At 49.2% G+C, this 11627-nt stretch overlaps 1 protein-coding gene across 1 annotated transcript; it reads right to left on the reverse strand.

Annotated features, from left to right (window-relative positions):
* Nucleotides 1–607: 607 nt before the first annotated feature.
* COPS7A (COP9 signalosome subunit 7A) lies at nt 608–4103 on the reverse strand. The gene is made up of 7 exons (XM_075763532.1): nt 3748–4103; nt 3550–3625; nt 2881–2969; nt 2603–2805; nt 2019–2124; nt 1534–1685; nt 608–1181 (listed from the first exon to the last, which is right to left on the reverse strand). Exons 1-7 carry the CDS (start codon nt 3907–3909, stop codon nt 1142–1144), a joined length of 828 nt encoding a protein of 275 aa, XP_075619647.1. The 5' UTR covers nt 3910–4103; the 3' UTR covers nt 608–1141.
* Between the last annotated feature and the right edge of the window lie 7524 nt (nt 4104–11627).

Here is an 11627-nt window from a genome sequence, read left to right on the forward strand (position 1 = left end):
GGATGCATCCTCTGAAGAATCTGATGTTTTTTTCTGGGCATCTCACAGGAGTCAATTTCCTTTTTTTTTTTTTTCCCCCTTCTTTTTTTTCTTTCCAACCTGGCTCCATCACCCAAGAACAGCTTGAGCAGCATCTACATACCACAAAAATTCACCCAGATGGGCATCGACTCTGTTACTTTCAGCCTTCCGTCAGACAAATTCCCTCATCACTTTCCGTTTTGTCCAAGATCACTGGGCATGTAGTTTTGAGACAAATATGACCTTTTTCCTCAGTCTCTGCACCTTCCTCAGGCTACCTGCAAAGCACCTCTTTTGAACATTCCAGATGGAAATCAATCACACAAGAAACGCTTTAAATAAGATTTATGATTCATTCCTGCTTTATGGACTCTCATCCCAGCTCTATTGAGCTACTGTGGCACTGCCCTTTGGAAAAGAAAGAAGAGTGTTTTGAAGATATATTCCATCCAGAAATGGGACAGAGGTTCTCAGTATCACAACTTATTTTGGAACATCCACAATCAGTATGCAAGACAGAGACACCACCACAGGAGCACAAGTTTGTATAGATATGTCCATAGATCTATATTTTTATTGTTTTATGTATATTTATAATATATTTATATATTTTTTAAAAGAATCCCTTCAAAAACTACCCTCCCGCCTAGTAAAACAAAGATTAAACAATCAAACATGGCAGCTGCAACCTGGAGCAAAGTATCCCAGGGGTCTCATAGAGCCAAAATGATTGCTGAGCACCAGCGCACTCTTTCTGAGCTTCTGTGATGCCCTGCCGCTGCAAAGGTGACCAACCCAGTTTTATGGCTCTTTAAATTGACCTGTCAAAAGACAGGGAGAGAGAAAGAGAGAAACACATGGCCGTGGCAATGGGGGCTTGAGGGGTAGGGGAAACAGCAACACATATGACTGGAAGCTTAGAGTATGTGAAACGTTGTGATGAAGAGGAGGGAGGCATTGCCTGGAAAGTCAGTAAAGAAGACAGGAAAGAGAACAAACATGCAGGAGAATTAGTTGGCAAGATGGGTCTTGGAGAAAAGCATCACACTTGGGACCCTTGCTACCCTTCCATCCCCCAAATCTCTTCCTCTCACCCTCCCAGTTGCGAAGGGAGATCCAACTAGTTTGATTTAGACCAAATCTTCGCACTGCCCCGGAGCCTGTGGAGAGGAGAGGGGGGAGAAAAAAAATAAATAAATCAGAATGGACACTAAGGCCCATCCCTGACTTCCTTTTCTAAATACAGGCAAAGAAGAGCGGCTGACATTCTTCACAACAGAACACAAAGCAAGCTTATGAATTGTGCTTCGGATCAAGAGTTGCAGACATCTTCCCCCAAATTAGCAGAAGAGGAGCTCAGCTGGGACTACATCTCTGGCCATCCCACATCCAGGGAGCAGACCCCTGCAGTCAGTAACCTCACTGCTCTGCCACAGGGCTCCCCTCGGTTCACCTCCTGAACACACACAGACGCACACAGAGCGGCTCTCTTTGTTTGCCCTCACTCCTCACCCTTTGGCTTTGGAAGTTTTCTTGCTCGCCTGGCGCTGGTTGGTGCCAGGGGCCGGCTCCCTGAGCTCTGTTAGGTGCTGTTCCGGGTCTTGGGACGTGGCTGCTGCAGCGGCTGCTGTCGTCACTTTAATGGTCTTCTTCAGGTTTGCCACCTGCAACAGCAAAAAGAACAAAGGAACTTCCCAAGTTTTTTAGTTTGGTTTTTTTTTTTGTTTGTTTTGGTGGTGTGGGTTTTATTTTTTTTTAAAAGCAAGTTCTGGAGTTAAGAGCTGCAAGCTCAGGTGAAACAACAGCTGTCCAGATCTTTGCACTGCAGAAGAGCGTTCAGCTGATTTAGGACTCTTGTTCAGGCACACCCCCTCTGGGGGTTCTGGCCTAGGGAAAAGGTGATGCCTTACTTAAGCAAGACTGTAACAACCACAGGGTAAGGATTCCAGTTGTTTTACAGTGAGGGACACTGACTGCTCCCTCCTCAGCCCACTCACCTCGCTCTCTATCTGCTGCTTAAGTGCCAGCTGTTGCTCTTTATGTTGGTTGGCCCGGCTAACCTGTTCTTCGATGCCCGACAAGACAACCTCGCAGCCCTGGCACCTGGAGAGAAGACGTAGAACTGAACAGGCGAGGTAATTTACACAGCATAGAAAGAAACATGAAAGATGACAAGATTTCAACTCTAGAGACCAAAAAGACTGGAAGGTGACGGCTACAACAGCCAGGGAAGATACAGGAGCAGGTGTCCAACGTAATAATGTAGTGATGTTATTACCTGGGAGGGGGACAAGTAACAAAGTGACACCAGGTTAGGAACTACAGATATATACTCAGAAAGCCTCCTGTCAGCAGCCAGGATTGTGCAAAGGTTGCTGCGGTCTCATCACAGCCCCCAGCAACAAACAGGGGAATTTGGAAAATTACTTTTGGAAAATTACTTTCCGTTGGAGTACAGGAAAGGGGATTGAGCAGGCCACCTCACAACACTATCCCGCAGTGACACACAGAGGATCCGGGGAAGCCACCGGCCACTCCTGCAACCTTTTTTGGGTGTTAGTATTGGGGGCTTCCTCCTCACCACTCCTGCAATGTGCGGGTGATGGTGCTTAGCTCCTCCCTCCGGATGTCCCTCCCAATGCTGTAATCCACCTCCAGGCGCTGGTTCCGCTGATCCAAGCTCCCTCGCAGCACATCTGCGTACACAGCCTCAATCACGAGGTCCTCCAGTTGACGGACGTTCTTCAGCTGTAACTGCTCCAGCAGCACTGAATAGGGGATGCACTGTGGAAACATGATGGTAACTAGCATGAGGGAATCCCATTGGAAGGAGAACTCGGGGAAAAATAGGGCCACTACCTTGATCTTGGCAGCCAGAGTGACGACTGACAGGTGCCTTAGCTTGTTCTTCTGAGCCTCTGTCAAGGGAGGGAGGTTTGCTGCTTCAGCTGTTGTCAGGGAAAAGAACAGGGTATAAGAATTTATGCCTCATTTTCCATTTCCCAGCCCTGCACAAAAGCATCTGCACCATACCTGTTTCTTACAGCGTCTGCACACCAATCCCCCAAGCGATGCTTCGTCTTGTCAAGTCATCCCCATTAATTCTCAGCTTAAAATACCTTTTCTGAGCAGCCTTTCCTCCCCTCAGCCTCAAGTCATCCTCTCTAGCTGTCCCATGCCTTATTTATGAAGGTCTGCACATCCCAGCGGATACTTAAGTCTTTCCCCTCACCCCTCAAAAATGTCTCTGCCAAGATGTTTTTGGAAATTCCCCATGCAGCTGGCAAATGGCAGCATTAATTATTGTCAGGTACTCCAGCAGCCTCGGGCCCAAACTGCAATCAGGCATCCGTCGGGCTGTAGCACTGTAGGCACGGCTCTTGCCGCAAAGGTGGGCAGTTTGGGTAAGGGTCTGCAAGGGGGCCGGGGCTCCGGGACATTTTCTGCACCGAGGGACCAGCATCACCGGGAGGGGAGAGGGGCCCCTGAACCACCTAGCGCCCTCGCCGCCCCAGGGCCCGGCCTCACCCAGGTAGTCCGCGTAGGTGCCGTAGGCGAAGATGGTCAGGAGGCGAAAGACGGGGGAGAACTCGCTGTCGGCTAGCTGCGGGGACACAGGGTCAGGCTCCGCAGCCCTCCGGCCCGAGCCGCGGGCAGGGCCCGGCGGGCCTGCAGCTAGAAGCGGGCCGCGGGGGCCAGGCCGGGCCTGGGCCGGGCCGGTCTCACCTCCCGGACGGCGGGCATGTCCAGCAGCTCCCCGAAGACGTAGATGCCCGGGGCCTCCAACACCTGGTGGATGAGGCTGGCGAGGGCGGCTCCGCGGGCCGCCTTGGCCAGCAGCAGGAACTGCTCCTGGCTCTGCCCCGTCACCTTCCCTTCGGCCGCCATGGCGCTACCGCCGCCCCCCGCGGGGCTCGGGCTCGGGCCCCGCCGCGCTCGCGCTCGCCCTCACGCAGGCCCCGGCCCCGCCGCCGGGCGCCACCCGCCGGACGGCTCAGCCCCGCCCGGCCCCGCCAGAGCTTCTCTATGGCACCGCCGTCCCAGAGCGGCCGCTTCCGGGTGCTGACGCTATCCGACCCCGCCGCGCCGCAGCCTCGCGCCCGCCTCTGACTGGGGGAGGCAGCGGCACGGCCCGCCTCCGCCGCTTCCCCATTGGCCGGTCACACGGCCGAGCGGGCCTGCCGCGAAGGCGCCCGCCGCCGGCCGGAGCGGCGTCTTGTCGCCTCCCCGGCCGCCGAGGGCCGCGCCGGGGCGCCGCCCGCGTTGGCCCCGGCCTCGCCCGACCCCGGAGCATCCCTTGGGGCGCTGGCACCCCCCTTCTACAGGGCCTGGCCAGGGCCACAACCCCGGGAGCCTCCCCCCTGCCAGCCTGGCAGGGCAGCGTTCAGGTCCCTGGGCCTCAAGCGGCAGCTGGGCCTGCCCAGGCTGGGACTCAGCCCCCACAGGGGCTGCCTGGAGTGCGGCCCCCACCCAGGCTGACAGCGGCCGTCAGTTTGTCACCAGCTCTGGCCATGCTGGTCACAGGCACCAGCCAGCTGTCATGGTCTGGTTTCCACCACTTTTTTCCTTCCCTGCCCTGCTCACCACCAGCACTTACTCAGCATTCTCCTGTTCTTCGCCACCCATCTTCTGTCAAAAACTCCACTGAGCCACCCAGTCATCCAACAAGGTGCAGCAGGTGTGGTGGTCACAGATACCACGTGAATGTCTCTGTATTTATAGGTCTCTCTATACATGTTGGTGAATACGCTTTATCTGTACAATATTTATGTTAAAATAACTGATGAGAAAACAGTCCACTATATGGCACAGTATTTTTCATATTTCAATGGTATATTCCATAAGTAGCAACCAGAATTAAGAGAAGAGCTTGTGTGTGCCTACACATCACTCTCGTCTTTGATCTGCTTTCACACCATTAAGATGTCACTATTTTGGGCAGTGTTTTGGGGATATCTAAATGTAAAAAATCGTAGGTTGCAAAGCACTATCCTTATGTATTAAAACTGTACATTTCTTAAATCCCTGCCTGCATCCCCTCCTCTACTGCATTAATTTTTACGAAAAAGATTGCTTTACTATCTGCTGAATCATTAACCATCACACTTGTCAAGAAATGTATCCCTGATGCAGGCAGAGCATGCCCATAAAAAGATAGTTTAAACACTCCACAAGGATAGAAATGTTTATGGTATACTTTAGGTATCTCTTGGTGGGCAAATGAGTTAGTGTAATGTGATCAGGAGGAATCACCAAGGGCACGCTTCCCCATGCTAGGTGAAAGAGCTGTTTTTACAATGATGGGACTAAAAAGTGAGGGTCATTTTGGAAAAAAACCTAATAGCTCATCATGTATAAATCATGTGGTAGGCAGAGGTGAGTTGTGAGGGGGGCTGAGAGGAGCGCAGTCAGCAAACATTCATTTCAATAAGCAGCATTAAGCCGTTTGGCCAAGAGTTTCCAGTCTGGCACCAACTTCTTCATGGCTGGCTCCTTCAGAAATCAGCGATGATTTTTCATGAAAGCAAAGGAGGCAACAAATTGATGGGAGCCAAATATAGTCTGTGCAGGCAACATGGTTTTAGCGTGTTAAAATCTTAGTGCTGTCAGGGCAAGTTTGCACTCAAGCACATGATTGCCAGCAGGAGAATCGGTCTTCAGCTTGATCAGTTTAGCACGTATTAAAGGCAGTTGACTTGCGCTTCGCCAGACTTCTGTAAGCGTGACATCTTGAAATAAGCATAACATCTTGAAATCTTCATCTGGGTAAAGTCTAAGTTTGTGAAGGTTTTACTTGCCAGTATCAACAACTCCGTTCTCATCACTTGCTTTGACTCTAGTTCTTCTCACGCAGCTGCTGTCGCTGAGTTGTGGAGAAAGCCCCTTCGGGGTACTGTACTTGTCCAAACACAATTTTAAAGCTAGAAAATACAACCCATGGCTGCCTTGGGGAGTTAGGTCATTGTGTCTCCCAGTGAGAGGTTGCTCCAAGCTCATTTGAAGAACCATATGTATTGTCCCTACCCCTTCTCAGGGTCCTTTCAGTCCCTGAGGCTCCTTCAGTGCTTGGTCTCCACGGTGAGGCTACTGACAGAAGAAGGGAGTAGTATGGACAGCGATGGTCAGTGTGGAAAACCAAATTTCTAATGTTAATGGTCATGCCACTAGAATTAGGTGGAAGTCACTGAAAACTAATTCCAGGCAGAAGGAGCAAAACGCCTCTGAGTGCCCAGGCCAGGGAGGCAAACAGGTGCCCTGACACCTGGTTAGGGGGAGATACCAGATCCTCAGTCCTGTTCTGGTAGAGCATGTTTTCATTTACATGTTCTGACACCCCCTTAGCTTTGGGATGTCTCAGTCTCATTTGCTTCAAAAATCTGGTGCTGAACAAAGAGGCTTCTCTGGTCAGCTTCTGTTGGTACATACACGTGGGCACCATCAATCAGCTCTGCTAGAAAAGTGCCCCAAACCCACCAGTTTAGGGCATTGTCCTGCCTTGGGTCCTCCATGAACAAGGTGGTAAGGAGCATTTCCTGCACTCGGGTAAAATGTGACCGAGACATGTTTTACCTGACAGACACATCTTCAGGACAGGCTGAAGATCATGGTGGCCCAGGGCAGCGGGGAAAGGCTGTCAGTCTGTATTCTCAGAGCTAGCAGGATTAAAGGAGAAGCAGGGCTTGTAAGGTTGGGTCAGAGCTCTGGGGGCAGGTTACGGGGCAGTATTAACAAGAGGACTGACCATCTCTTTCCTACTTTTCCCTCCCTGATTCTGTATTTAGGGCTGATTCACCACAGCCTTACACCTGCTGTATTCATTTACACCAGCATAGAGTGCATTCAAATCAGGTTCAAACACAACCCTGCTGATTTGTAGTGTTTTATTACTCTCTTCCCCACCCCCTCCCCAGCTCCTTCCATCTCAGTTTTATCTGTCTATTGATCTGTTTCTCTCACACTCTCTGACACGCTTGCTGCCTTTCATTATTAGTCAGATAAAGCCAGGCAGTCCAAGCATCCTAGCTACGTGATGCTCCCTCTGGCCTCCGTCTCAACTCTGAGCCCTCTGTCCTGTGTGCTGGGTCCCTATGTTTTTGTTTGCTCCTTCGTTGTCCTGCATAGAGCTAAAACAAGGGGAAAGAGCAGAAGGTCCTTTGAATGACTCAGATCCTGAGCTCTCTAAGTGAGAAGACCATCGTCTTCTTAAAATACGCAAACTCTCGTGAGAGCGCATGGTAACATCCTCATAACTTAGCAAAGTCTTTGCCTCGTCCCTAGATCAGCGTGCCAGGCTTTGGGATTAAATTCCAGGCTCCTGGATTCATTAACTCCCATGCTTTCACTTTGTTCACAAAGCAAACGCCTATCTTTATGGTCACAGGGAAACTGTGAAATGTGATTTTCATGTAACCTAAAGACTCAAAAGTAGGAGGCGAAGAACGCAGATGAAAGCAAGTCTTTACAACATTTCATAATTTTAAGATAAATCTCATGACACAGGGAGGTTCTGCATTGTTATTTCTGAATGTTTCGGATTTCTAATCCTCACTGTAGCCACCCCTCGCATCATCCCTCTCTTCTGATCTCGCTCTGATCTTTCCAGAAAGAAACCATCACTCCCTTCTTGCTGTAGATCCACCTTCTTTCCTATGCGCTCACTGTCCCACTTTAAAGCCCGGAGAGCTGTACTAGGCTGTTTCTCTCTTCACCACCGCAGAATTCAAATAACTTGTCAAAATGCTGATGATATTTTTTCCCCAGTCCTTCTCCAAACATAGCTAGGGTCACATCTTCTGAGCTGATTTTTCACAACTGTGTGTAACACAGACTTGGAGAAAAGAAAGGACAAAGGAGGCTGGGGTGAATCGCTTGGATATCAATATGATCCAGAAGGCTTTTAGCCCTATAATTTGTACTGGGCTAATGCACACAGGGTCATAAGACCTGCACCTAGTTACACCTAAAGGCAGCCCAATATCAGCTGCTTACAGAGGAATTTAAAAAGATGGGAAACTGCATGGTAACTCTTCCTCCGATCTGCTCTCAAAGCCCTCAGGATTTTGCAGACCAGGAGCTGTCTTCCAGACAGACCTCCAGTCATGATTCAAAGACTCCAGAAGAGAGAGGATCTTGCACTTCACTCGGTAGTTTGTTTCTGTGATTAATCACTCTCCAGTGACTGGCTCTTGTTATTCTCTGCCAGAATACCTGGTAGACTTTTCCCCAGGAAGAAAGTGATACTGCAAGCAATTCATGTCTCGTTCTGCTTTTTGATACATTAAACAGGTTGACCTCTTTAAATTACTGAGATCTCCAGCCTTCGGATCACCTTTGATTCAAAGTTATTTTTAAAATATGGAGCATGAAGCACTGTGCAGTTTTCCAGCATGGGACTTACCCAGACACAGAGAGAGGTTTAATCATCTCCTCACTTCTCTTCCTTACTTCTGTCTTTGCACGGCCAGGGATCACTTCAGATCCATTGCTGCAGCCTGGCCCACTGGCCTTGTGTTGGGTTTTCCGCCTGTTATGATTCCTAAATCCTTTTCAGATCACCTCTTTTCAGGACTGGAAGTTGTTCTCTGTAGATACGGACAATTTTTTCCTGTTCATGGCTGTACAATTTGCTCTTGCCTATCTTATAAGAAGTTTTATGAGAATGACCACCTTACCGAGTATGGTACGTCATTCTGTGCTGGTCCTATCCTCATTATTTTCGACACTCTAACAGTATTGGTGTCTTCAGTAAATTGTGTCAGAATGAACTATATCTGCTCACCAATGACTGAATAAAATGGTGAGTCATACTTGACCCAGGACTTGTTCCTGGGTATCCACATAAGAAACACTGCCACTCAATGGTGGGCTTCCAGGGATGACCCCCCTTTGCATTTGCAGGTCGTTAAATGCAGTTAACCAGCTCGCTTAACCTCCTGCTCTGTTATTATTGCATAATGCTATTTTTTTCTCATCAGCATGTTTTGGGATATTAATGCTTCCAGAAGCCTGGATAGATCTAAGGCATCACCTTTTCCAAACAAACCTGTAGTCACATCAAAGACTGACAAGAACAAAACAAGTTTATGCATCAAGATCGGTTTCCTCCAAATCAGGCAGATTGGCATTAACTGGAGAATCTTATATCAGCTCTTTGTTGCTTTGCCTAGAAATTTTCAGGTCTTCTGTTTGCTCTTTACAAATATTGGCAGGGCACAGCTCTCTTCCAGTCTTCTGGGATGTCTCTGATATTCCAGAACTTATTAACCAGTTGTTTGGGTTCCCTACAGAGTGATTTCCTATATGTTCTGTACTTCCCACTACCATACCTTCAACCAGGGTATCTTGATGACACCCTTTCCACAGTCTGCCACATTCGTGAGTCATTTCCCCTTGGTCTATAGTCTACGTCACCGGGCTCCTCCTCCACCACTCTCTATCGTACGTAGCTTTTGCAGTATTTTCTGCTTAATCCTTCTGGCCTGCTGGCTGGACTGCTCCGACCTGTGGGGTTTTGCCCAGCAGCATGGCTGTGGGCTGTCTTCCAGCACAGGCACTGAGAGCGTCTCCTCTGTCAGGCTGACGGTTTTCATACCACTTATTGGAGTTTATTTGCCATTTAGACTATGGTTCTTTTGTCAAACCCATGGCAACTAACAGACAGACAGACAGACAAAGTTCTGCAGATAGCAGGGCAACCACACGGAGCTCTCTGCCCTTAGGAAACAAGGCTAAAAACAGCAGCAGTGGGCCGCTTGGCCTCAGGACTTTTGGGTGTAAATGATCTGTACGTGATGATTTAAAAGTGGCTCTGCCAGACAGAATTTACAGCCTCATATCCTTCCCAGATATGGCCGGGCAGGGAGGTACTTCATTGTCCTCGCATGACATACACTGATCCTGGTCCAAATCCTAGCCAAACAGATAATTTTTACATTTCCATCTTCTTTCCATCACCACATCACCCTCACTTTAACACCTTCAGTGTAATACTTTATACTTAGCGTCACTTCCGAATCCTCTTTCCACAGCTACCCAACTGCTCCTCTGTCAGCCCACCTGATTTCATCTCTCCCCTCAAATTTCCCTGTAATTTTACATTAAGCTTTCCTTTGAGCCCACCCCATCCAGTTGCCACTCTGCTTGTCTAAGCCTGTGCTCCAAACCAAACAAGAGTGATGTAAATGTGACATCAGCCCTTGCGCTTGCTGTTCGCATCACCTCAATGGCTTTCCTGACTCCCCCCCTGCATCTCCCAGAGTTTCCTTGGCCCCTACAACACCCTCCTCCTTGTTCTTTCTCATATCTCTGGCTCCTTTTGCTTCTTTCTGTAGTTTTGCTCTTCAGGGGGATTTTCAATGTTTGCGTCATTTGGATTTTCGCCCTTTAACTGACCTTTCCCCGGTTGAAATTTCTCGTCTGTTTTGTGCTTCCCAATTATACTAAACACATTCGTCAGGATTTGAAAAGGTCAGAAAGAGCCCGTGTGGCTGATGTAGCCCCTTCCAGAGCTTTCTGCCCTCCGCTGCCCCCAGGATGAGAAGGCAGGAGGAGAAGTGCAGAGAGCAAGACGAGCTGAACGCCAGCTCGTACCACAGTGCCTTGTCCCCAGCCATGTCTGTACAGGTGGTTTCATGGGATGAGTGTGCAAGGGCTCACGGAAGGAGCTTTGCACAGATCATTTGTACAAGTCCCAGGAGGGCTAGAGATGAAAAGGCTGGAGAATGTGACAGAAGCCTGGATAATCTCTGACATAAAGCTCCATGTACGTGAGGGTGACAAAAGCCGGGGGGCTCAGACGTGTGCACGCCTGTTGATACACAATGGTGCTGTGTCTCATGCAAACCCAGACCGTGACATCTGCCCTGGCAGCACCGTCCTCCCATGCCCCGACCTCCCACTGACCAAAAGCCTTAGCACAACCACATCCCCATGCCGATATGTCCAAACACACACAGACATTATTCCCAAACACACGAAAAACCTGTTGAATCTCCCAAACCTGCTTAAAAAAACACACGCAAGACTCAAACGTCCTGACATGGGAAAGCTTGGGTCAGCCTGGTTCATTAGCACAGGAGCTCATGGGAGGCCTGATGAAGAACAACAGACTCAGTCTCCTCAGGTGTCTGTCCAAAGTTAGCACGACCTGTTCTGGGAATCCTGCTGTGCTCAGGTTTGGTATTGTGTGTCCATTTGTCATCCGTGTCCATTCCTGATGCAGTGGCAGGTTGCTTTACAGCTTGGTGCTGTCTGTACTATTTCTTTCTGTTTTTTCCCGGGGTCAGCCACAGTCTTTCCTCATTGCTTTATGATGAAAAGTTTGATTGTTTCTGAGGATCTGAGGAAATTACTTGCTTGCTTCCTCATATTTCAGACCCTGGAGTGGAAACTGTCTTTCTGTCATTGACTTTCTTCTCTTGCCCGTTGGTTGCTCAGCTGCTCCCTTCTGATTTGGACTGTGCTTTCTGTTTGGTACTTGATGGTGGAGGGAGATTTTCCCTGTAAAACACCCAGCCCCTCAAAGGCACATCAGCTTCTTTCTTTAATTTCACTGTCACATCCCTACCATTTCCAGACCATATCCCATCGATCCCCGACAGAAACGC

Source organism: Balearica regulorum, chromosome 1 (assembly GCF_011004875.1).
Source record: "Balearica regulorum gibbericeps isolate bBalReg1 chromosome 1, bBalReg1.pri, whole genome shotgun sequence".
Classification (NCBI taxonomy): Eukaryota; Metazoa; Chordata; class Aves; order Gruiformes; family Gruidae; genus Balearica; species Balearica regulorum.

Excerpts from the sequence above, each read along its gene's own strand:
- COPS7A (XM_075763532.1), bottom strand. The coding sequence starts at position 3,909 with ATGGCGGCCGAAGGGAAGGTGACGGGGCAGAGCCAGGAGCAGTTCCTG. Across the intron at positions 2,125-2,602 it reads ACCCGCACATTGCAGGAGTG|GTGCCAGGGCTGCGAGGTTG; the intron begins GTGAGGAGGAAG and ends TCTTCTCTCCAG. Across the intron at positions 1,686-2,018 it reads AGCAGCAGATAGAGAGCGAG|GTGGCAAACCTGAAGAAGAC; the intron begins GTGAGTGGGCTG and ends TTGCTGTTGCAG.